The sequence below is a fragment of the Phalacrocorax aristotelis genome, chromosome 16 (genome assembly GCF_949628215.1).
Source record: "Phalacrocorax aristotelis chromosome 16, bGulAri2.1, whole genome shotgun sequence".
Taxonomy (NCBI): Eukaryota; Metazoa; Chordata; class Aves; order Suliformes; family Phalacrocoracidae; genus Phalacrocorax; species Phalacrocorax aristotelis.
In genome coordinates, this window is record NC_134291.1 from 6,036,836 (window position 1) to 6,060,156 (window position 23,321).

Genomic DNA, 23,321 nt, shown 5'->3' on the forward strand with positions numbered 1-23,321 from the left:
GTCCCGCCCCGGAGGCGGTGGCGTGACGTGGGGCGGGCCCACGGGAGGCTGCCGGGAGGCCGGGCCGGCGGGGCCATGCCGGGGCCCGGGGTCGCCGCCGTGTTGCTGGCGCTGCTGGTCCGCGCCGCGGCGCCCAGCCCCGGGGCCCCCGGCTGCGAGGTGCCCCCGGGCGACCGCTTCGACTGCGGCCCCGAGCGGCTCCTGTCGCGGGAGGGCTGCGAGGCGCGGGGCTGCTGCTACGCGCCCGCCGGCCCCGGCCCTGGCGCCGGCCCGCCCTGGTGCTTCTTCCCCCGCGGCTACCGCAGCTACCGGGCGGAGAACCTGACGGTCACGGCTGACGGCTACAGCGCCCGGCTCCGCCGCGTCGCCGCCAGCTTCCTACCGGGGGACGTGGGCAGCCTGCGGCTGGACGTGGCACTGGAGACCCCCGCCCGCCTGCGCTTCACGGTGCGCCCCGGCCCCGGCCCCGGCGCCGGCCCCGGCAGCCCGTAGCTGACCCCCTCTCTCTGCCCCCGCAGCTGCGGGACCCGGCCCGGCAGCGCTACGAGGTGCCCTTGGCCACGCCGCGGGCGAGCGGCCGAGCCGCCGCCACGCTCTATGGGGTGCAGGTCAACCAGGAGCCCTTCGGCCTCGTCGTCTACCGGCAGCGCAGCGGGCAGGTCCTGTAAGTGCGCGTCCTGCCCCGAGCCTTCCTGAAGGGATTTGGTCTGGAAGTGGCACCTGACAATGGCCCCAGCAATGCACGGGAGCAGGGATGTGGCAGGGGACACGGGTGACGGCAGCAGGGTGGCAGTCAGCGGCTGCAGGGGCTTTGCTTTGAGCCCCTCTGCAGTTTGGTGGCTGAGAAGGGAAGCGGGAATCCCAGAGCTTAGCTGAAACTTGGTTTTGTTTCACATGGTGATGAGCATCCGTGTCCTTCCCCAGAGCTGGTGGTCCTTCAGCTCGGTGCCTCCCTCCTCCCCGGCTGCTGGGCGCCGCTGGGGCTGTTTGCCGGAGTCTCCCTTTCTCTCTGGCAGGCTGAACACCACCGTTGCGCCCCTCTTCTTCGCCGACCAGTTCCTGCAGATCTCTACCTCCTTGCCCTCCCATTTCATTTCTGGGCTGGGGGAGCACCTGACGCCGCTGGTCCTTGACACAGCGTGGACCAGGGTCACCCTCTGGAATCGGGACATGGCGCCTGCGGTACGGAGCAGGGCTGAGGGCAAGGGAGACAGCTCATCTGTGCTTGCAGGGGTGGCCCCACAGCTTCTAATGTCTTGTCTGGGGCTGGGGAAAGGTGTCTGTGCCAGTTGTGCTCTGGGACCTGGTCTCAGTGCTGGGCAAGGCCATGGGACTGTAGTCCCCAGGTCAGGCTTTGTCCCCCCGGGGCTCTGCTCTGTGCTGCTCGGGAGCTGCTTTCCCTGCACTGGTCCAGGGCTCTTGCTCTGCTGACTGGGGCAGTGTTGGGGCCTCAAGCCCTGGGTTAGCACCCTGAGCTGTGACTGTGTGTCTGGCAGAGGCGAGGGGTTGGGGGTGGGTGGCTGTTGCACCAGCGTCTCTGGCAGAGCCTCACTGGCACCGCACTGTGCTCTGCTCCAGCCCCAGGTCAACCTCTATGGCTCTCACCCTTTCTACCTGGGGATGGAGGACGACGGTTCGGCCCATGGTGTCTTTCTGCTGAACAGCAACGCAATGGGTGAGTCCCGTGGAGGTGCTGGGCATGGGCTTGGCCCCCATCCCCATTCTCAGCTTGTTCCTCCAGCACTTGTCCTTCCCCAGATGTGCTCCTGCAGCCCTCCCCAGCCCTGACGTGGCGCACAACAGGCGGGATCCTGGACTTCTATGTCTTCCTGGGCCCCGACCCCAAGAGCGTGGTGCGGCAGTACCTGGATGTTGTTGGTAGGGCCGAGCTGTGGGTGCGGGGCACGGGTGCTCCTGGGATGGCTTTGGTGGGATGCTGTGAGCTGCGTGGTGTGGCCGGAGTGGTAGAGTGGGGCTGAGGCAGAGCATGATGCTGGGCCATCCCTGTGCCCGCCTGACCAGCACCTATCCTGGTTTCCAGGGTTCCCCTTCATGCCTCCGTACTGGGGCCTGGGCTTCCACCTCTGCCGCTGGGGCTACTCCTCCACCGCCATCACCCAGCAGGTTGTGGACAACATGACGGCAGCCCTCTTCCCCCTGGTAGGTCTTGGCTGCTCCCCAGGACCCTCTGACTGAAAGCAGCCATGGGGTGGGCTGATGGGGAGCCCCGGTGGCGTTGGGGGCCCTGGTCCTTCCTGAGCACCGGTGCCACTGTCCACAGGACGTGCAGTGGAATGACCTGGATTACATGGATGCCAAGAGGGATTTCACCTTCAACAAGGAAAGCTTTAAGGACTACCCAGAGATGGTGCGAGACTTCCACCGCCGCGGCCTGAGGTACATCATGATCGTGGTGAGTGACACCCCTGCTGTGCTGGGGCTCCCGCACGGGTGCGCTGGCACTGGGGTTTCCAGCTGCCCCAAGGGCGGTGATGGAGCTTCCTCTGAGGAAGGAGGCAGAGGCCATTCCCTGCCTTTGCTGGTGAAGCCCTGGCTTTGTGCCCTGCCAGGATCCTGGGATCAGCAGCTCGGGGCCTCCTGGTACCTACAAGCCCTACGACGAGGGACTGAAGCGAGGGGTGTTTATCCGAAACGCCACGGGGCAGCCCCTGATTGGGAAGGTGCGTGTGAGGAGCAGCCCTGGTCCCTCCAGGAGCGGGCTTGAGCGGGGCCCTGGGAGCAGGACCATGATAGCTGGAGGGACACATCTGTGAAATGGCCATGGTGGAAAGTGGAATGGCATGCAGGGGCTTTGGGGTGCAGAGGGTTGGGGACAGCAGGGCTTTTCCCTGTTGCTGCCTCCCTCCCACAGGTCTGGCCGGGCCCGACAGCCTTCCCAGACTTCACCAACCCAGAGACTCACGAGTGGTGGTATGACATGGTGAAGGACTTCCACGACCAAGTTCCCTTTGATGGCATGTGGATTGTGAGTAGCCCTGGCAGAGCTGCTGGCTGCAGCTTCCTGGCTCCTGCCCCGCGCCTCTGCTGGGCCCTTGGTGTGGCAGTGAGGGCATCTATTCCCTCCCCTTTCCTTCCCTCCCCAGGACATGAATGAGCCATCAAACTTCGTGGAGGGCTCCCAGGATGGCTGCCCCAAGAACAGCCTGGAGCAGCCACCCTACGTGCCAGGTATGGGAAGTGGGTACGAGCCTCTGCCTGGCAGGGCAGGGAGCCTGGGAGGAGTCTGGGGGATGCTCCAGTCCCAGCTGAGTGGGCTCTGAGCTCACCCTCACCAGTGCCTCTCCTGTACAGGTGTGTTTGGGGGACGCCTCCAAGCTGGCACCATCTGTGCCTCCAGCCAGCAGTACCTGTCCTCCCACTACAACCTCCATAGCCTGTACGGGCTGACCGAGGCCATCGCCTCCCACAAGTAAGCCTGGGGCTTGTGCTGCAGTTCCTGCTGTCCTGGAGGATGCACATTCCAGGGGAGGGATGCCTCCCCATGCTGCAGCATGGGCTCTTTGGGCATTGGGGGCATTCAGTGGGTAGGCAAGGGTTTTGTTTGCTGGCCTGCTGCTGCCAGCCCAGCACAGGAGGGAACTGGAAGCAGCCCATGGGCTGGAGCTGGTGCAGTGCGGCCATGCTGGCTCCTGGGCTGGGGGACTGTGTCCTGAGCACTGTCCCATGTCACTTGACCTGTGGGCGAGATGGCCCTGGGCATCTGCCCTGGCATGTGCCAGCTCTGTGCTGCTGCCAGGAGCTGCTGGCAGGGGGCTGAGCCCCCTCCCTGCCTGGGTGGTGCTGAGCTGACCCGATCCTGCCCACAGTGCGCTGCTGAGGGTCCGGGGCAAGCGCCCCTTCGTCATCTCACGCTCCACGTTTGCTGGGCATGGGCGCTACGCGGGGCACTGGACAGGGGATGTCAGCAGCGACTGGAAGCAGCTGTATTACTCCATACCAGGTAGGCTGCAGGGCGCTGGGGCTGCATCTGTCCCTGTTTCCCCCCTGCACCTCCCCTGCAGCCAGCGGCTTCTCCAAGGGCTCTGTGTCCAAGGTGCTCAAGAGCCTCAATCCTCTCTGCACCCCTTCTGCAGAGGTGCTGCTCTTCAACCTCTTTGGGGTGCCGCTGGTGGGTGCTGACATCTGTGGCTTCATGGGTGACACGTCTGAGGAGCTGTGTGTGCGCTGGACCCAGCTGGGCGCCTTCTACCCCTTCATGAGGAATCACAATGACCACGGCGCCCGGGTACGGGAGCCCTCAGCCCACCAGGCAGCAGGCAGGGGGGTGGCTGGGTGGTCAGGGCAGGGGTGGGTGCTCTGGGGCAGTGCAAGGGGCTGCCCTGCCTGTGTAGGAAGGCAGCTGGTGCAGCTGCGGGGCTGTGTGCTGTCGGTGCTGGGCTCATGCCAGGGGGAGTCCGTCCTGCATCCCCAAAAGGCGCCCACTGTTTCTCCTGATGTGGTCTGAGCATCCCCCTTTGGCTTCTTCCCTGCAGCCGCAGGAGCCATATGCCTTTAGCCCAGCTGCCCAGGCTGCCATGAGGAACGCCCTCCGCCTCCGCTACTCCCTCCTGCCCTTCCTCTACACCCTCTTCCACCAGGCTCACTCCGCTGGGGAGACAGTGGCACGGCCCCTCTTCCTTGAGTGAGTGCTGACCTGGCCGGGGCCGGTGGGAGCCAGTCCCCGCTGGGCTCAGCGGGATGTGGGTGCAGGGTCTCCCTGGTGCTGCAGTGCCCCTCACCATCTTTCCCCAGGTTCCCCAAGGACCCCAACACCTGGGCTGTGGACCGCCAGCTCATGTGGGGCGGGGGGCTGCTCATCACACCCGTGCTGGAGGCAGGAAAGACCAAAGTCAGCGGCTACTTCCCAGCGGGGACGTGGTACAGCCTCGCAGGGGTGGGTGCTCCCCCGCCATGCCCCGGGGCTCTCGGGTGGTTGCGTGCGGGCTTTGCTGCAGGGCCCCGCATGTGTTTCTGCACCCCACCCCTGGTTCCAGCCCCCCCAGAGGCTTGTGCCTCACCTGCCTTTGCTTCTGGCCGTTTGAGGGCCACAGCACTGGGCAGGGACCCCCTTGGGGCACACTGTGCCCTACACCTGCTCTTTCCTCTTTTTGTTGTTATTTAGGACTCCACCATCCACAGCAAGGGGCAGTGGATCCTCCTGCCAGCTCCCCTGGACACCATTAATGTCCACGTCCGTGCAGGGCACATCCTGCCCCTCCAGGTGAGCCCCCCCGGCACTGCCGTGACGCCACCGTGACCTGTCTGGCCAGCCCCTGGCCGCACATGGGGCAGGGCGGAGGGCTGCAACGCCGTCACCGGCAGACTGGACATTGCCGAATGAGCCGCAAGCCTGCGGTGCTCGGCCGGGGCTGGGGGAAAGCGACTCCAGCAGCGCTCAGAGCTGTGCCTGATCCTGTGCCCCAGGAGCCTGCGTTCAGCACTGCCGAGTCCCGCAAGAAGGGGATGGCCTTGGTTGTGGCACTGACGCCGGACGGCTTTGCCAGAGGAGACCTGTTCTGGGATGACGGGGAGAGCTGGCAGAGCTTTGAGAAGGGGGATTACACCGAGATCCTCTTCCTGGCCACGCACGTGAGTGAGGGGGGCTGCTGGTGGGGGAATCCAGGCAAGGGTGTTAGCTGCCACGTTGTTGCGTTAATAGGAGGAGTCTGGGGAGTGCATGATCCCAAAGATCGTGTGTCTGGACCAGAAGGAATGTACTAATTCTGATTAGAAGGAGAAACATCATGTGTGCTATAAGACAAAAGAGCGAAACCAGTCCCGTTGGAGTCTTTCCCAGATAGGTTATGCCATAACCAAGGGTGATTCCTGTAAATGTAAAAAGAAAGGAAGCATGATCAGTTGAGTACACAACTGACAGGGTTATTATTGTCTTGTTTTCCAGTGTAAAATCCTGTAGGATATCCTCTCGGCTCAGTAGGAACCTCTGGGGCAATGGTATTAGCAGATACACAAGAGGCTTCCATCTTGGGGTAGCCAACTCCAAGGCTGGGCAGGTCCCTGTATCAGTGTCACGATCCCAGCAATGTCTGGGACTGCGGCAGCTGAAGGTGCAGTATTAGCATTTAACTGTCGGTAATCCACTGTGAAACGTCATTGCCCAGTTGGTTTCTTTACTGGCCACACCGGTGAATTATAAGATGAATGAGTCCTTTTGATGATGCCTCTTTCCTCTAATTCTGTTCCCACCCCGTCAGTCCCGCTAATTGCTGCTGCTGGTAACGGGTATTGCCGGACACTGGTGGTACAAGAGGCGGGTAAGGGTTCAGATGTTTCTAAGAGATTGAATCTCGCCACGCCTGACCCTACTTACTTCCCTGCAAAACTCCACGCTGTCCCACCTGGGAGTTTCCACACCCATCCACGCAGTATGTTAAATCCCAGAATGTCAGTGAGCGCTGCACCAACTAATATCTCTGCCTTGGTTAGTCTTTGTTCCCCTGGTAACCAGAGACTGATTTTTGTGGTGGGGCATTCCTTTATCGCACCATCAATTCCTGTGTACTTAACCCTGCACTGGCCAGGTTGTATGCGATCTTGGGTGTTTGCTGCAAATAGTTTGAGATTATCAGAAGACCGCAAATAAGAAGGGTTAATCGTGTGGGGCCGACGGGAGCTGGCATCAGGGATTTCCTGAACGTGTCTCTTTCGTACATCGCCTGCATGCAGGCTGCTTTCTGTACTGACACAGCCAGATCGGAGAAGCCAGTAGTTTTAATCTCCAGCGGTTCTCCTCTCTTCTGAGGATCCATACGACCTGCCCAGTATGCAACCTGTGCAGTTAAGGAATAGCTATGATTTCCTGCCGTGGAGGTTAAGAATACTCCTGGCTCCCAACAGCCTCCTGCTTCATCTTCACCTAACGTAATTTGGTCTCCCCCGTCAGAGGCATTCGCCACCTATACTCAACTTCAGATTCACCTGCCCGCCTTCAATATTCCTCCTGGATGTTTGCCAGTTCTGCAGGAGAGCAGGGAACCATGCGCACGGTAGTGCGGACCTCCTCGTTGCCATTGACAGCTGTCTCAGTTTTAATCAAGGGTCGTAAAGGAACTGGTTCTGGTTTGGGATCGGGGGTTTCTGCAAACTCATCATCCCTGTCAAGCCAAATATCCCTGTCCCAGGTCTCAGGTTCTGTACAGGGCATTAATCTGCAAATCTGCTTAATTGGGGTGCAAAGTTGCACTTTATCTATCAGCCAATCCAACTCTTATTTAAGATAATTATTTTCGCTCACAAATTGGTTATTTTCACTCACGAGTTCATCCACTCGAGTTCCTAGTTTTTTTGCCTGTCTCCCTCTCAAAGGCCAAATATTATTTTAATACTTAATTTTCCGATTTTAAAGCTGTATATTCTGCATTTGAAATGTATTGGGGAGCAGGGGATTCCTTAGCGTCTTGCTGAGCGCAAGACAAACAGGCTCCTAACACTGCACAAATGACACCCTTACTGTTTGCTCCCAGCCTCTGCGCCGCCTGACACTGCTCAATGCGTTCTACCGCTTCCTTTCCATCCTTCCAAAATTTTTGACCCCACTCCTTCCCAGCCTGGGAAGGGGTACATTTCTGGTTTTGCAGCAATTTATCCACAGTAATCCTGCCAACTGCGCCAATTTTCTGTTGCATTGATAGTAGGAGTCTGAGGAGTGGCTGGGGGGAGACCCTCCTGTTGAGTTACCAGGTTCAGACAGGACCCCCTTGCTTTCTAAACTCCTTCTCTGAGAGGAGTCTAGGTGCGGCTAAGTCCAGTCTTAGTCTCCAACTTGGTCAACGGTTTATTTTCTAATTTGGCAGGTGCCCAATTTAATGTTATAAGGCCGATCGCGTTCAGTGAGAACTATCGTGGCTGGATTAATGAATAGTGCAGTTCAATAAAGCAACAGATGCACAGGTTCTGTGGATTACCGGTGGTAAATCTGCTGGTTACAAGGCACACATCTACAAGTGCATTAAAAAAATATGAAGCGACTCTAGAGGTTTCTAAGTTTTTCTGGGAAAACACTTGGTATAACCAAGTGTTCAAATCCTACCCAAAGGCATCCCCGTAGGGGGGAAGAGAGGCTCAGCCCACTGACTGCTCCCAGAAGTCAGAGTGGTATGCGATGGTATCTTCCCTAACACCCTCTTTCTCTTAAACTGTTTTATATTATTTTTTACCTTTCAGGTGGAGTTTGAGTGACTCTAGTCATACATCCTTTATTATGATTGGTGTAAAATTTCCTCACTTTGCTTTTAAAGGTGTAGACTAGAAAAACTCAAAGTGCATGCCCAGTGAGGGGTGGTCACACCTTAGAGGTGGGTAGCTTTTGGGTTGGAGGTGTGTTTTGATATTATAATGATATTATAATGAGCAAAGTTCACCAAAAGGACAGCATTTTGTCAAAAGCATGACAGACTGTTGGCCCAGGGTGGCAAGTGTGCAGCGTGCCAGCTCCATGGTACCTCGAGTTCCCATTTATCACAGAGCCTGGCCGTGATGCCTCCGCACCGCTCCACACTCCGGACAACCCCTCTGAGAGTCAGTACACCAGGTTCTCCTGGCATTGCCAGTATCTCAGGCTGTGAGCCTAGGGAACTTCTGTGGAATGGATTCCTCATGTCAGCTGCACTCCACCCTGAAAGTTTCTTCAATGCTGTACCTTTTCTAAAAACATAAGTTTAATTTCTAAGTCACTTCCAGCAATTATTCCACACACGTGCAGGTCCTGGCGTCCCCGGGGGATGCGTGGTCATGGGCAGCACCGAGCCCTGGTGCAGCCAAGCTGTGTTGTGCCAAAATCGCCAGGCTGAGCCGTGGCCCTGCAGCAGGTGCTCAGCGTGGGCTGCAGCACTGTGGGATGGAGGGGGTCCCATGGGGACTTTCCCCCTCAGGAGCCCACTTAGAGGGTGGAGAGGCTGTGCCAGGGAGCTGGCTGCTCTCTTCTTGCACCTGCAGTGCTGTGCGCCAGTGGATGCTCTCCAGTCCTATCCCTCTGATAAATGGCTTTACTGCTCTCCAGAGACAGCAGAGCGCCCATCCCCCTGGGGCTCGGTGCCCTGCAGGCAGGCAGCATGTTGGGCAGGGCACATCGAGAAGCCCCAGGTGCGTGTGGGGTGGCTGGGACCCGGGAGCACAGGGTGACAGCCCCCCTGTCCCCACAGGGCGCCGTGCTCAGCCAGCTCCTGCAGGCAAGTGCCCACCTCGACGGGGTCCTGCTGGAGGCCGTGACCGTACTGGGTGTCACCAGCCCTCCCCAGCAAGTCCTGGCCAACGGTGCGCTTGTGGGTGACTTCTCCTACCGCAGTGACACCCGGGTGAGCGCTTGTCCCCCTTGGTGGGAGGGGGTGGTGGCGGGGGGTGGCTGCTGGCCCGCAGCTGGGGAGGGACCTGGGGCTCAGCTGAGGGGCTGGCAGGGTTTGGCCCCAGCAATGGCATGGTACCCTCTTTGGTGGCACCAAGGAGCATAAAGGGCTGCCCAGCATGGGCTGCGTTGCTGCCCCAGGGCCAGGGCAGGGTTAGGCTGTGCAGGCGGGCAAGGATGGGGAGATGGAGGATGGAAAGGATGCATGGTGACAGGGCTGGAGCTGTGTGAGGAGCCATGGCATGGCCCTGCTCCTGGCCTGTCTGCCTTGGGCACATATCCTCGGGGGTCTGTGGGACTGGGGCTGTGCTGGGCTGCATCTCTGCCTGCACCCCAGGGGGGCAGGACACACCCCTTCTGCCACCCCCGGGCTCTGTCCTGGCCTGTTCTCACCGTGTTGGCCCTTCCTTCTCCCCCTCAGGTGCTGAGAGTCCCCGTGTCGCTGCCAATGTGGGAGCAGTTTGTGATCACTTGGTCCTGAGCCTGCGCCGGACCCGCGCCGCTCGGCAGGGAGAGGCGATGCTTCCCGCTCCGGCTCTGGAGCCAAATCCGTCCTGTCCTTTGTAAATGCAGAGCTACTGCTGCTCTTCCCATGCAACGTGGCTCCTGGGCTTTGGCTTCGCTTCTGGCTAACGGGAGTTCATTGGAGATGTAGGCACTGGGCTTGCATGGGGCGCTTGCACAACCCCAATGGACAGGAAACCCTTATCTCCTCCAAAATGGGGAAAAAAAGACCCAAGTGCCTTCTGAGACAGCAAACCTGTTAACGTGTGGAACTGGTCACCTGTCAAGGGACTGAGGGGAGTTCCTGGCTGTGTTTTTGGGGAGGGGGGTCTGCGTAGGGGGGCGAGGGTGCAGTGTTGTGAATAAAGTTGCTGTTTGCTGGGAGCAGCCCCACGCCGTGTCTGTGCCCCTCTCTACTAGTGCCTGTCCTGAAAGTGCTGCTGAGCCCTAGCTCAGCCCTCCCCACCACCCAGGCTCCATCCCTGCCTGGAGACTTCCAGCGCGACCACCTGCAGCCTTTGCAGGTTTCACCCCATTTCCCAGAGCACTGGGTGACCCCCGGCTCCTCCTGCAGCCCCAGCCATGCTGTGGAGCCTCTTGGCCTGTCTGTCCTGCCGCCTTGGAGCCCAGGGACTGCTGCCCGCCGGGAGCTGCCCTCACTGCGGCTCTGGTTGAGCCTCTGCCGCGCAGGGAGGGAGCAGACACCATCACCCCTGGGCCCGCACACCTCAGGACTCTGGGCACTTCGTATATTTTGTTAAATTAAACTGCCTCCTCGCTGGTACCTGCTGGCCTATTTTCCCCCATGGGTGTGCCGCCGCCCCTCCGCAGCAGGGCTGGCAGCAGGCAGTGCTGCATGGAGACCGTGGTGCTGGGAGCTGGCAGGGACGTGCTCAGCTCCAGGTGAAAACAGAGATGTCTCCTTCGGAGGCTTTATTGAGGAGCAACTTGGCCCTGCAGCTCCTCTGGCTGAGGATAAAGGCACTAGGACGCCTGAATGTTCCAGGGCCAAGTGGTGTTGGTGGTACAGAGAGCTGAGTCTTGGGATGTCACCCAGGGATTTGGCACTGGCCCAGCCAGGATCCTGCTCTGACCCCCTCGTGCCTGATGGGCAGTGCACGGCTGTCCCATGGCAATGGGGGACACCAGGCAGAGCCGAGGCTCACAGCTCGTTGTGCAGCGGCCGGCACTGGGGGCTCAGTTTCTCCTCCAGGACTGCGTCAGGGGCACACACCCAGGGGTCACCCGTGTCCCACTGCCACTTCAAGAGCTGCGCACGAAGCAGCTGGAAGACGGTGGCATAGTGGGGGTCGGGGGCCAGGTTCTGGCTCTCGGTGGGGTCGCGGCTGCAGTCAAAGAGCTCCCAGCGGTCCCTGTAGTAGTACTGGTGCAGGGTCTTGTTCCAGTGGGTTGGCTGCCCGGCCTTGGTGCGGTTGAGCAGGTCTTGGAAGGTGGGCGAGATGTAGAAGTCCTGGTCGATGGGAAAGGGCATCTTGTAGTTGAGGTTGTGAATGAGGCGGAACTGCTGGTGCTGGATGGCTCTCATGGGGTAGTACATGGTCACCTCGTGGTGGCTCTGGCTGCTGAAGGCGGTGGCCCAGGGCTGCTCCGACTCCAGTGCTGGCAGGAGAGACTTTCCGGTGAGCTGCACCCGCTTCGTGCCAAAGATGCTGTAAGAAGGGTAGGGAATGGAGAACCAGTCCAAAATGGTCGGTGTGAGATCTGGAAGAGAAGAGAAGGGAGAGATGGGGGGCTGGTGCCCGTGGGAGGAAACTCAGCCCTGGAAAGGGGCTGGGGTCCCTGGGGTCTGCCCTGTGGGCTGCGGGTGGTCCTGGGATAAGCTGCAGAGCTGAGCCCAGGAATGACATCCCTGCAGGGGACCCCGCTGCTCCATCGTCCCTCCTCTCCCTTCCCAGGGCTGGCTGCGCCAGTGCCGAGGGCTGCAGGCTGTCATCCAGGAGACGAGCCTGGGTTTTGGTGTGGGGAAGGTGGGGACCAGCTCACACTGCCCCAACACAGTTCTGCACACCTCTGCTCCCTCCTGGGGAGCACGGGCTCTTACCCAGGAGGGTGACAAAGGCCTGGCTGACCTGCCCCCAGCGCTTGGTGTGCTTGGGGGAGGAGATCAGCAGGGGCTCAGCGGTGCCTGATCGGTAGAGGTTGGTCCTGCCGCTGGGGAAGGGGATGCCGTTGTCAGAGGTGTAGATCACCAGCGTGCTGTTGTGGAAGCCGGCACGCTGCAGCTCCTCCAGGACCAGCCCGATCCCTGTGGATGGAGGGGTAAAGCTGAGGAGGGGGCAGGAGGGATGGCATCCCTCACTGGCACCAGCCTGGCCCCCACGGCTCCTACCTTGGTCCATGCGCCCGATGGTTGTGTACTGGGCTGCCAGGTCCGCCCGGGCAGCCGGCGTGTCTGGAACAAAGTGGGGGACCTAAACAGAAAAAGGGAAAGCGGCACGTGGCAGCCAGGGCGAAGGAGGTCGTGGGTACACTGGGGTGGCCTTTGCCAGCTCTCACCCTTAACGCTGATGGCAGTGATGGAGGTGGGGGCCATCGTGCAGCCACCCTGGCTCAGGCGGAGGCCGCTATCACATGCAGCCCCCATATAGCCCAACACAGCCCCATATAGCCCCACGCAGCCCCACAGGCTCCCACCTGCACTTGCTCTGGGCGGTAGAGCTGTGGCTTCCAGTCCGGGATCCAGCCCATGCCGCTCTCTCCATTGCCGAATTTCTCACAAAAGGCCCCGTATTGGGGCTGGGAGTGTCCGCAGCGGTGCGGGTCGTGGAAGGCAACGTAGAGGAAGAAAGGCCTAGAGATGGAGAGGGTGGAAGTGGTGTAGTGAAGGGTTGCCCACGCCCCCTGAGACCAGCCCTGGGCTGTGCAGGGGTGAGCTGGGGTGGGCAGGAGGACTCCCACCTAATCTGGGCTTCTGGATACGGGGTGACCCAGAGACAAGGTGTCCCTTCCTATTTGTGACCATCTGAGACATGGAGACATGTCTTGAGCGAGGCCGGTTTCCCTCTCCTCTCCCGTGCCCCCTTGCAGCCTGCCCCAGGGACACAGGGGCCGTCTCACCTCTCGTCCTGGCTCTGCAGGAACTGCCGGACAAGCGCTTTGATTCGAGTGATGTTTCTCCCAACCTGCAAGACCGAACTGTTCTCCTCTGTGTAGGCGAAGTCGAAGGGGTAGACAGCCTCAGGCCCAACATGCTTCTTCCCAATTATCCCTGCAAGAATGCAGACATGCAGTGTGCCAGGAGCAGTGGGGAGCAGGGGGTAGGATGCTGATGCTGCTGTCTCCTCCCTGGGGGGCTGGACAAACGCTGGTGAAATGGAAGATGCTGCTGGCTTCTCCAGTCATTTCTGCCAGTTGCAGAGGCACTTCCACATCTGCTCAGAAAACGGGACCCGCCCACTCAGCAGCCTGGGTAGAAGTTTTGGGTCACGCATGAGCCTTGTGTGAACCTGGGAACCAGGAAGGAGCAAGATGAGGAAGAGAAGTGAGGCATAACGAGGATGGCAGGGGAACAGTGGTGGGAGGAAGCAAAGTGAAATCCAGTTGCCAGCACAGAGCATGGGCATGAGTCCATTTGGTGCTCGCAGGCGGGTCAACCATCAAGCTCTCGCCCAAGGGGGTTTGGTGCATGGAGGGGAGCGTTTCCCTGCCTGTGTCACTTGCCCTGGGCTCCCTACCTGTCCGGACACGTGCTTGGCTGAGCAGCTGGGGCAGGCTCCGCACGCTGTCAAAGGAGTTGAAGTGGTGCACGTCCTGGTGCAGCCCGTACATCCCATTCTGGTGCTGCAGGTGAGGGGAGACAACACGGTTGGATGATGTCTGCCAGCCCGGCCCCAAAACAAGTCCAGCTGTGCATGAAGTGTATAAGCATGGGAAGCAGGGGACAGGGGAGAGAGTGGGTCAGCGGGCACGGAGGAATTGCCAGGTCCTGTGACCATGCTGTAAGCACGCAGGCTCCGGTTATTGCCGAGTGCCCACCGCAGCCTGGCAGCCCCCGCCCCGGCGCGTGTGGGTGCCCCTACCTGGGGTAAGCCAGTCAGGATGCTGGCGCGGCTCGGGGAGCAGCTGCTGACGGAGGTGAAGGCGTTCTGGAAGACCACGCTGCGCTGGGCCAGCGCGTCCAGGTTGGGTGTCCGGATGGCCGAGTTGTTGTAGGCACCGCTCTCAAAGCCACCGTCATCTGCTGCAGTGGGAGGGGTGCGGGGTGAGCCCTGCAGCACCCGGCCTGCCCCTGGCGGGTCCCTAACGGTGCGGGGGGTGAAGCCCGGGTGACACTAATGACGCCGGGAGCATCCCTGGGCTGGGGGTGACCCGGGCCGCGGCCGGTGCTGCGGCGACCATCCCAGCAGAGGGGATGCAGCGGGACCCCCGGGGCCGTCCCTCCGCTGCCCACGGGGCGCCCCGAGCGCCGAGCCCCGAGCAGGAGGACCACGCCGCGGGGCCGGTCCCAGGGCTGGGGGCGACGGGCTCGGACTCAGGCCCGGTCCCGGGGCTCCGCCGGGCCGGCGGCCGCACTCACCCAGGAGGAGCAGCACGTTGCGGGCCGGGACCGGGGCCCCGCCGGGCCGGAGCGCGCCCAGCAGCAGCGCCAGCGCCCAGAACCGCATGGCACCGGCACCGGCACCGGCACCGGCGGGCGGCGGCGGGACTCGGCGGGGCTCGGCGGCTCCTCCGGCCGCTCCGGCTCCTCCTCTGCCCCGGTCACATGAGGCGGCCCCGGCGGCTCAGATCCGGCCCGGGCGGAGCTGCCGGATGCAGCGGGAGCCGCCGGTCCCCGCGGCAGGGAAGGGGCTCACCCCGACGGCTCCCGCGGAGCCCCCCCGCAACCCCGGCACGGCGGGGGTGTCCGGCCCGCTTCGCCCCGGCCCGTTCTACGGGTGCGAACCCGCGGTCCCTCTGCGTCCCCCGGGGAGCTCCGGGCCCCCGGGGGCGGCCGGGCCGGGGGACGCTGCCCCGCCATGCCGGTACCGGAGCCCCGGCAGTGCGGGCAGAGCTGCCCGTGCCCGGGGCTGCGGACGAGGCTGCCCGTCCTGCGCTGGCTCCCGCGCTATTCTCTGGCCTGGCTGCAGCTCGACGTGATCGCCGGCCTGACCGTGGGGCTCACCGTCGTGCCGCAGGCATTGGCCTATGCCGAGGTGGCCGGGCTGCCCCTCCAGGTGGGTGGCAGCACCCTGCACCCATGGGTGCCTGGGGACACCGGCTCCCTGACCGCTGCCTGCGGCTGGCAGTATGGCGGGGAGGGCAGGGAGGGCTGGACGGCCGGGCGGCCGAGGGCTGGTCCTCTGCAGTTTTCCATGGGCAGGAAGCCACAGACGCTGTGTGTTTGCTCAGGACTGGCTGTGGGCGCTGGAGGGACCTGAGGGCAGCCCAGCCCTCTTCGTCCTGGAGGTGCCCGGCATTTCCCAGCTGCCGGCGTTGTGCCAGTGCTTCTTTTGTCCCCTTGCAGTATGGCCTCTATTCTTCCTTCATGGGCTGCTTTGTCTACTGTTTCCTGGGCACCGCCAAGGATGTGACACTGGGTCCCACAGCTATCATGTCACTGCTTGTCTCTTCGTATGCGTTCCACGAGCCTGTCTATGCTGTCCTGCTCGCCTTCCTCTCCGGCTGCATCCAGCTGACCATGGGCCTCCTGCACCTCGGTGAGATGCCCTTGCCATGCACAGTTGTATTTTTAGGACGTCACTGTACATCTTGTAGTTGTTACCCCCCTCCTTTGTGCTTTCCAAGATGCTGGGGTTGTCCTGCTAATGCTTGTGACAGTTCTGTGTGCATGCAAACACCCTGTGCTCCCCGCTGGGCCCAGCAGCATGCTTACTGCCGCCCATCCTGTGCAGGTTTCCTTCTGGATTTCATTTCCTGCCCAGTCATTAAAGGCTTTACATCAGCTGCTTCCATCACCATTAGCTTCAACCAGATCAAGGTAGGGTCTGCTGGTCTTCTCTGGACACCTTGCCTGCTCTCTCCTGGAGCTGGCAATGCTGCGGAGCTGGGATATTTCGTACCAGGCTAGGCAATGTGCTCGGTGTGAGAGGAGTGGGCTGCAAAGGGGGCACAGGTCCGCCCCTGACAACGGTTTTGGTGGGTCACTGAGTGCCCTGTTCTGAGCAGGCCAAGCCTAACGCACCCTCTGCCGATGACTGGCTGGTGGCATTCAGGACACCAGTAAAACCAGAGCATTTGATTTGGTCACTTGCAGGAGGCACTGGGTGATTCTCGGGCACGGTGGGTTTGCAGCTCTCCTGGTCCCTTGCTGGCCTCTCAGGGGCCTGAGGCACTCCGGCTCTCCTGGGGCTGCAATGCTTCCTTTGTGGTTAACCAAAATCAGAGGCTTGGAGAGATGGTGTCAGGCTGTGCGAGGAACCATCAGGCTGGTGTTGGCTAATGGCTGCGGTTGCAGCAGTGGCTGCTGTGAAGGTCCTGCACCCTTGCTGCCGCTCCCAGCATGGTGCCGGGGGAGGGCAGGGCTGTGCAGGGTGGGCTGGAGCCCCAAACTGAACCCCTTCCTGGGAGCTGCTCAGCTGTGTGTGCAGGATTGGGTGGAGGCATCTCAGAGTACCTCTGAGCCCTGCCCGCACGCAGCCGTGCAGGGAAAGGGCCATCCTGGAGTGTGTGCGGAAGCATGGGGTGGTCGCTGAGGAACTCTCACACCAGCAGCACCGACACCGTGTGTGTACCAGGGCCCTGGGCAAGGCTGAGCCCCGGTGCTCCTGGCCATTCCTCCATGGCACCCGGCAGCCTGAGTTGTGCCAGGCTTTCACTAGGCTTTGTCTTCCTGCACAGAACATCCTGGGGCTGCAGGGGATCCCTCGGCAATTTTTTCTGCAGGTGTATGAGACGCTGCGGAGGATCGGGGAGACCAGGTCAGCACTGCCCCTGCGCCTGCCCTGCTCTGTCCCCCTGCAGCTGCAGGGTCTCGGGCTCTGCTGCTTTGCTCCCCACCTCTTCGGCCACACCTTGGACTGATTTCTCAGTCCCCGCCCAGCGCTGTGGCACAAGTGCTTGTTCTCAGCCATTTCCATTTGAGCTGGAAATTTGAAGATGGGGCAGCACATGAGCTCCCAAGCTGGCCAAGGGGAAGGATGGGGCAGACTTGTCCTATTTTCTGCTCCCGGTTAGGTACACCAGGATTTTGCCAGCTCAAAGACACATCCTTAGGACTATCTGTGTCATAAGTTCTCCAATTTTTGGCAGTCCAAGAGGGAGCTCAGGCACCCCTGTGCCCTGCCCTCTCCCGTTAGCTGTACCCGTGGCTCGGGGTCTGTGCCACAGCTTGGGTTTCACACGCAGCACAATGATACACAGGGTCAACTTCATCACGGCTGGCAGAAGACCTCTGAGCCTAGCTGGGAGGGGCAGCAGCAGGAGGGGGAGGAGGCAGATCCCACTGCACAGATCCTGCTTGTCACAGGGGTCCTTCTTCCCTCTTTATGAACAGCCCACAAACCCATTAGCATCATACCTCTGACTGGGGGAGACCCCCTCCTCCCTCTCCTGCCGCCCCCCAGGGAGGTGACATGTTTTGCCAGTGGTGTGGAGGTGCTGGCAGATATGCACCTTCCTGCAGAGCCGCAGCACATGCCTAGGCACATGCTCTTCCTCCTGTGGGGTTTTGTGGTAGATCTCCCTGGGCCCTGCAGCATGTTTGGACTGGCATTGTGCATGTTGCAGGGCTGGGGACGTCATCCTGGGGCTGGCCTGCCTGGCTGCGCTGGCAGGGCTCCGGGCGATGAAGGGCCGCCTGCCCCGAGCTGCCCCCGCGGAGCCACTGGCTGCCAGGGTCAGCTACCTGATTGTCTGGACCTCCACCACGGGTGCGTTGGCCATCCCCTGCCCTCTCCTCTCCCACAGCCATCCCTCCTGGGGTCTTGTCTCTTCTGGGCAAGGAAGAGGCAGCCCAAAACTGGTAAAGCCCAGGTTGGCAGGAGCTGAGACCTGGAGGTGGGTCGGGGAGGACAAAGTCCCCAGGATGGTCTTGCTGCTGTGCATGCCCCTTCCTAAAGCTTGGAAGACCTCAGCAGCCTGGGCACCCACCTCCTGCCATCCCTCCTGCCACGCTGGGCTATGGGCAGGTTTTTATGGTTGCTCTCTCCACTGTAGCACGCAACGCCCTTGTAGTCCTGTTTGCTGGCCTGGTTGCTTACTCCTTCCAGGTGATGGGATCCCAGCCGCTCACGCTCACTGGCAGCATCCCCCAGGGCCTCCCTGCCTTCCAGCCGCCGCGCTTCTCCATGGCTACACCCAATGGCACCATCCCCTTCAGAAGCATGGTGGAGGTGGGTGCCAGGCTGGCCGTCAGAGGCTGGGCTCCCTGCGGGCTGCTGTCTCTTCACTCTTGTGTTTGCTGGCTCCCCGTGCACTGGGAGGAGGCTCTGCTGTGGGGTGACCCTCGTGCCTTGGTGGCAACACTCACCATGTCCTTCCCCACCAGGACATAGGGGTCGGGCTGGCCGTGGTCCCGCTCATGGGCCTGCTGGAGACTGTGGCGATTGCCAAGGCTTTTGGTACGTCTGCGCCAGGTTCCCGCGCCTGCACTCTCAAGAGGGGTCTCTGCAGGGGGCTTGGGGTGCTGGGGACGTTGCTGTTCCCATGGGGGCAGTGGGAGGGACTGGGCTGCCTGTGCCGAGCCCGGTTCGTAGTGTGGGATGGCAGGAGGGGTTCCGCGGGGTGCTGCTGACCCCCTCCCCTGGCCCCATGCCTGACTGGGGAGTGGGCTGGGAGGATCCTCCATTGTGCATGGGCTGGAGTTTGCACAGGAGCTGAGCACTGTCTTGGGCTGCTCGGGAGGTGCTGGGACAGGGGTGGTGCTGCGATGGGGTCCCACAGCTGTCCCAGGCATTGCCGGCCCTGCTCCGTGCGCGTGGCAGGCTGTGCCTGCGGGAAGCTCTGGACGATGCCTCTTGTCTCCTTTCAGCCTCACAGAATGATTACCGGATTGACCCCAACCAGGAGCTGCTGGCTATGGGTAAGAGGCCTCTGGGAGCAGAAGGGTAGGGGGTGGGGATCTGGCCCAAGCACTGTCCTGTGTCCCTGGGTGAGTCGGCACAGGCAGGACTCAGGAACAACCACAAAACCATGGATGAAATGCAAATAGTAAATTTATCTTTGTTACCGTGTCAACCGGGGGATCCCCGAAGCAGCACCTGGCAGAAGCACACAAGCAGGGACGCAGGCACAGCAGAGCTCGGTTCTTGCTAGAGGACCAACAAACCTGCTGTTTTCGCCTATTTATCAAGGATTCACACAGGCATAGTTTACCACTGTGCTTTGAACCTTCCCGTAGCAGGGCAGGAATCTCAATCATGTTTGATAGGGTGCCTCTAAGTCTATCACAGGCCTGTATCATCTAAACACAGATGTTCTGTTTGTCCAACACACAAGGCCAAACAACAATTAGTACAATATATGTGTTTTTCGATACCGCAGCTGCAAGTCACTTGAGAATGTTTACAATCCTCCTCGCTAGTCTTCCGTTATTTTCCCACAGTCCCACAGCCCCTGAGCTATGAGAGATCTCCATCTCAGCAGCTCTAACTCTTCCTGAAGTTTTACTTTTCTTATCTTGTTTGGCAACCCCCAAGCCTTTCTCACAGCTTCGCAATTTCCAGAGCAGCCTGAGCCCAGCTCACACGGCTGGATGGGCTCTGATCCAGCCCCGGGTACCAGCCTGGGGATGGAGGAGGTGACAACAAGGGCACAGGCCAGTCTCGTGGCCTGGGGCAGCGCCTCCCATAGGTGCTGCATCCCCAGCTCCTCTCCTTCCCTACTGCAGGCTTCGCCAACATCCTGGGCTCCTTCGTCTCATCGTATCCCATCACAGGCAGCTTTGGCCGGTGGGTAGCAGGAGGGGGAGTGGAGCCCCAGCCCGCAGGATGCTCGCTGTTGCTGTGCAATGAGGGGGCTCTGCAAGTTCTTGGGCAGAAGGTTGTGTGGACCCTGGTGGGTCCCTGAGCTCATGTCCTGGTCCCCAGCTGCCCAGCTCAGCTGCCAGGCTATGCATGGGTCCTGTGGTGATCTTCCCTCCAATCTTGCTCTGTGGTCCTGCTGCAGGCTGGGAGCTGTGGGCTTGCTCCTGTTTCTCCCTGGTGGGGTCTGATGGGGTGGGTGGTTTTCCTGAGGGGGGGTCTCTGGGCAGTGGATAGGGGTAGCTGCCAGCCCCAGCCAGCCCCAGCACAGCCTGGGACAGTGTGTTGCTTTGCATTTCAGGACAGCAGTGAACGCGCAATCAGGCGTCTGCACTCCTGCAGGAGGGCTTGTCACAGGTAGGGTAGAACCCCCAACCCCGCTGTGGGCTGCTTTGCGGGCCCCCTGCCCAGCACCTGCTCCCCCTGGGCACCCTGGGCGTCAGGGGCCCCATGGCTCAGCTGTTCCCCATCTCCCGCAGGGGCCCTGGTCCTGCTCTCGCTGGCATACCTCACCTCGCTCTTCTACTACATCCCCAAAGCGGCGCTGGCCGCCGTCATCATCTCAGCTGTGGTCCCCATGTTTGATGCTGGGATCTTCAGGACTCTCTGGCGGGTTAAGAGTGAGGGCACAAGCCGGGGGTGGTCGATCCCCTGACACAATCTGGCTCTGCCTGCAGAGCAGGCGCTGTCCCACAGGGCCCTGTGGTACAAGCACAAGGCACAGCTGAGCCTGGGTCATCTCTCTTGCAGGGCTGGACCTTGTGGCCCTCTGTGTGACGTTCCTGCTCTGCTTCTGGGAGGTCCAGTACGGCATCGTGGCTGGAGTGCTGACCTCAGGGATTTTCCTTCTCTACTCCATCGCCAGGCCCCCAATAAAGGTGGGCTGGATGCGGCAGGGCCAGCCGGGCTCACCAGGGAGTGGGGAGCTGGGAGGGGGCTCCCAAAGGACAGTGGGGCGCTGGGGTGCAGGATGTTTCTGACCTGCTCCCACCATGTCCTGTGGCCCCAGCTGGCCATCGGTGTGGCAAGGGACCCCTTTTAATGAGCACGAGAAAAGGGTATCCCAGGAGCTGAGAACAGGAGAGGGAGACATCGCTGTCCCTGTTCCTGCTGATGCCTGGGACCTGTGCAGATGGGGAGTTTCCCTGAGAGATGGGGGCTCCTGCATGCCCCCCGCCAGCAGGAAGGACAGTGCTTTGCTTTGTCACATGGGCAGTTGTCCCCACCTGGGGAAGGTCACAGCCCTGAGCTCCCCATGACTCATCCTCCTCCTCCGGGGTCTTGTGCAGGTGTCGGAGGGGGACGTGCTCCTCGTGCAGCCGGGGAGCAGCCTGCACTTCCCAGCCATAGAGTGCCTCCGGGATGCTGTGTGCAGCCGTGTCCTGGCAGGTATAGTGCTCCCCAGCCTGCCGCCTTGTCCCAGGGACCCAGCTGTAACCTGGTGCCCACCTGGATCACTGCTGGGGGGTGACGGCAAGTGCTGCCCAGGCATGCAGGCTGTGGGTGCAAGCAGGGCCAGCACAGCTTCTCTGCGGTGGGGACCAGCCCCTGGTCACTGCCACTGTCCCATGGCTGTCTCACCCCTTCCAGCCATGACTAGCTCTAAGGGCTGTGTCCCTTGGGCTGGTCATTTCTGGACTCTTCAGGGACATGACTGTATGCTCTTCTTCCAGCAGCATCTCCACCACGCTCCATCATCCTGGACTGTCGCCACATCAGCAGCATTGATTACACGGTGGTGGTGGGGCTCGCAGAGCTGCTGCAGGAGCTGCGCAAGCAGGGCCTCTCGCTGGCCTTCTGCAGCCTGCAGGTACGTGGGACGCAGCCTCGGCTGGCCCTGCGCTGGGTCCTGCTGCATCTCCCTGCGCCAAGTGTCAGCTCTGTGCTGATGGGCTCAGCCCGGCTGTCTTTCCTGCACGGTCTGCGCTGGGTGCTGGCACCTGCCGCGAGGATGCTGCTGCCTCGCTTCTGGTAGCACCTTCATCTCAAAGAGGTGGAGGCTGCAGCATCTGACTCCAGCTGCAGGATGCAGGGTGGCAGGGAAGGGCTGCGTCCTCTGCCCTGGGCTGGCTGGGGGACTCATAGCCCTGGAGAGATGGGAAGCGGCCAGCAGCAGGCTCCCCCAGCCCAGGTTTCTCTGCCCTCAGGACCCTGTTCTGCAAGTCCTACTGTCGGCAGAATTAGAAGGATTCCAATATTTCCCCAGCTGGGAGGAGGCAGGTGAGGCTCTGGGCTGCCCTGGGTGCTCTCCAGGGGCTGGGGTCCCCCAGGCTGCTGCTGAGCAGGGCTCTGGAAGGCGAGCCTAGTATTCTGACATTTGTCAGGCCCCAAAGCTGCAGTGCAGGGGGCTGCAGGGGCCTCCCCAGAAAGTGGGGTCACCGCAGCCTCAGGGATGCATGGCGAGCCTTGCCTTAACTCTCTGTCCTGCTTCTCCCCCTTCCTGGCTCAGAGCGGTGTGGAGGAGCAGAGCCGGAGGGTGGCCGGTCACCCCCCTTCACCAGCACCAGCGAGACCTCGCTGCTACCCGCGGGGCTCATCCAGTGAGTCGAGAAGCTGCCTGGGACCTCCTCAAGGGTAGCATCACCTTGTCGTCTCCTCACCTCTGATTACGCTGGGGCTGTATGTCCTGTGCCACGCAGAGTGGTGGCTGTGACACCCCAGTGACATCTGACCAAAGCCCTCCACGGGAGCTGCCTGCCCCTGTCCTTCCTCCTGGGTGGCTGGTGGGATGCCTGTTGGGGCTGGGACCATCCCCATGTCCCACGCAGGGGAGGGTAGGACAAGGCCAAGGACAGATGGCCCCTGGAAGCGATTAGCGGGGCAAAACTGTTCTCTATCACAGTCATCAGGAAAAAGCCATCCCTCCTTCAGGCATTCCCCAGCCTCGAAGCTGCTGTCTTTTTAAAATCAGCTGTTTTAATTCTGGATACTTTTCTTATTCTGGGACATACTGAACTCTGACACAGAGCGTACTCTTGTCAAAGCATGTTTCAAGGATGCTGGTGCTGCCCTCCATGCCAAGGGCACACTGCAGCTCCCAACTTCAGGCTGCTGGGAGTTGAAAAACATCCATGATTTTACTCCCTCTTGGTTTATGGGGTTTTCTGCCAAATGCTGCCACGGGGCAGAGCTGGGCTGTTGCCCCACGGGTGCAGCCCCTCACCTGACTCCTGCCAGGTACCTGAGGGGACAGGCACTGTGACACCAGCTTGTGCTTGCCTTGCTGTGAAATGGCTGCAAAAAGCAGTAGTGCTGGCAGGCAGTGTGGCTGGCAAGTCAAGGTTTCGGGGGAAAGCAGTTTTCCTGAACTGCCCTTGGCTGAGACCGCCCTAAGGAGGGTATAGTAAAGCAATCTTTGAAATGAGTCAGTGCGATCTTTGCCTTCCTTTGGGGGAAGCTTTTACCTTTTATGTGGGAAGACAAATTAAGCTCTAATTTCTGGGCGTGGTTTAGCAAACCAAGGATAAACAACTGTTACCAGGCTCAGGCTGCCTCTGCTCAGTGCCCAAAGGTGTGCTCTGACACAGCTCTACCTG

At 61.0% G+C, this 23,321-nt stretch overlaps 3 protein-coding genes across 6 annotated transcripts; 2 read left to right on the forward strand and 1 right to left on the reverse strand.

Moving 5' to 3' along the window:
- Positions 1 to 11: 11 nt before the first annotated feature.
- On the forward strand, positions 12 to 10,254 carry GAA (alpha glucosidase). 2 transcript variants are annotated; one of them, XM_075111654.1, is made up of 19 exons: positions 12 to 447; positions 519 to 664; positions 1,017 to 1,182; positions 1,579 to 1,675; positions 1,759 to 1,878; positions 2,042 to 2,160; positions 2,282 to 2,413; positions 2,571 to 2,681; positions 2,873 to 2,986; positions 3,105 to 3,189; positions 3,313 to 3,430; positions 3,828 to 3,961; positions 4,095 to 4,246; positions 4,494 to 4,642; positions 4,753 to 4,894; positions 5,123 to 5,221; positions 5,425 to 5,589; positions 9,162 to 9,314; positions 9,783 to 10,254. In XM_075111654.1, the coding sequence occupies exons 1-19, from the start codon at positions 76 to 78 to the stop codon at positions 9,840 to 9,842; spliced, it is 2,634 nt and encodes an 877-aa protein (XP_074967755.1). In that variant the 5' UTR covers positions 12 to 75; the 3' UTR covers positions 9,843 to 10,254. The 2 variants fall into 2 exon arrangements, with proteins under 2 accessions (XP_074967755.1, XP_074967754.1); XM_075111653.1 differs by lacking the exon at positions 2,571 to 2,681 and having other exon boundaries at positions 24 to 447.
- A 529-nt stretch (positions 10,255 to 10,783) lies between these two features.
- On the reverse strand, positions 10,784 to 15,072 carry SGSH (N-sulfoglucosamine sulfohydrolase). 2 transcript variants are annotated; one of them, XM_075111665.1, is made up of 8 exons: positions 14,988 to 15,072; positions 13,906 to 14,066; positions 13,561 to 13,666; positions 12,944 to 13,094; positions 12,521 to 12,677; positions 12,216 to 12,297; positions 11,928 to 12,131; positions 10,784 to 11,587 (listed from the first exon to the last, which is right to left on the reverse strand). In XM_075111665.1, exons 3-8 carry the CDS (start codon positions 13,652 to 13,654, stop codon positions 11,028 to 11,030), a joined length of 1,248 nt encoding a protein of 415 aa, XP_074967766.1. In that variant the 5' UTR covers positions 13,655 to 13,666; positions 13,906 to 14,066; positions 14,988 to 15,072; the 3' UTR covers positions 10,784 to 11,027. The 2 variants fall into 2 exon arrangements, with proteins under 2 accessions (XP_074967766.1, XP_074967765.1); XM_075111664.1 differs by lacking the exon at positions 14,988 to 15,072 and adding an exon at positions 14,403 to 14,584.
- Positions 14,602 to 23,149, forward strand: SLC26A11 (solute carrier family 26 member 11). Of its 2 annotated transcripts, none has more exons than XM_075111663.1 (16): positions 14,602 to 15,039; positions 15,330 to 15,522; positions 15,718 to 15,803; positions 16,664 to 16,743; positions 17,552 to 17,694; positions 17,981 to 18,156; positions 18,312 to 18,384; positions 18,795 to 18,845; positions 19,653 to 19,713; positions 20,087 to 20,142; positions 20,265 to 20,405; positions 20,536 to 20,663; positions 21,075 to 21,174; positions 21,459 to 21,595; positions 21,933 to 22,005; positions 22,235 to 23,149. In XM_075111663.1, the coding sequence occupies exons 1-16, from the start codon at positions 14,842 to 14,844 to the stop codon at positions 22,327 to 22,329; spliced, it is 1,791 nt and encodes a 596-aa protein (XP_074967764.1). In that variant the 5' UTR covers positions 14,602 to 14,841; the 3' UTR covers positions 22,330 to 23,149. The 2 variants fall into 2 exon arrangements, with proteins under 2 accessions (XP_074967764.1, XP_074967763.1); XM_075111662.1 differs by having other exon boundaries at positions 14,719 to 15,039; positions 21,462 to 21,595.
- The last annotated feature ends 172 nt before the right edge of the window (positions 23,150 to 23,321 follow it).

Excerpts from the sequence above, each read along its gene's own strand:
- GAA (XM_075111654.1), top strand. The coding sequence starts at position 76 with ATGCCGGGGCCCGGGGTCGCCGCCGTGTTGCTGGCGCTGCTGGTCCGC. Across the intron at positions 448-518 it reads CCGCCCGCCTGCGCTTCACG|CTGCGGGACCCGGCCCGGCA; the intron begins GTGCGCCCCGGC and ends CTGCCCCCGCAG. Across the intron at positions 4,247-4,493 it reads ACAATGACCACGGCGCCCGG|CCGCAGGAGCCATATGCCTT; the intron begins GTACGGGAGCCC and ends TCTTCCCTGCAG.
- SGSH (XM_075111664.1), bottom strand. The coding sequence starts at position 14,490 with ATGCGGTTCTGGGCGCTGGCGCTGCTGCTGGGCGCGCTCCGGCCCGGC. Across the intron at positions 14,067-14,402 it reads CAACGTGCTGCTCCTCCTGG|CAGATGACGGTGGCTTTGAG; the intron begins GTGAGTGCGGCC and ends CTCCCACTGCAG. Across the intron at positions 12,678-12,943 it reads CTGCAGAGCCAGGACGAGAG|GCCTTTCTTCCTCTACGTTG; the intron begins GTGAGACGGCCC and ends CTCCATCTCTAG.
- SLC26A11 (XM_075111663.1), top strand. The coding sequence starts at position 14,842 with ATGCCGGTACCGGAGCCCCGGCAGTGCGGGCAGAGCTGCCCGTGCCCG. Across the intron at positions 17,695-17,980 it reads TGTCTGGACCTCCACCACGG|CACGCAACGCCCTTGTAGTC; the intron begins GTGCGTTGGCCA and ends TCTCCACTGTAG. Across the intron at positions 20,664-21,074 it reads TCGCCAGGCCCCCAATAAAG|GTGTCGGAGGGGGACGTGCT; the intron begins GTGGGCTGGATG and ends GGTCTTGTGCAG.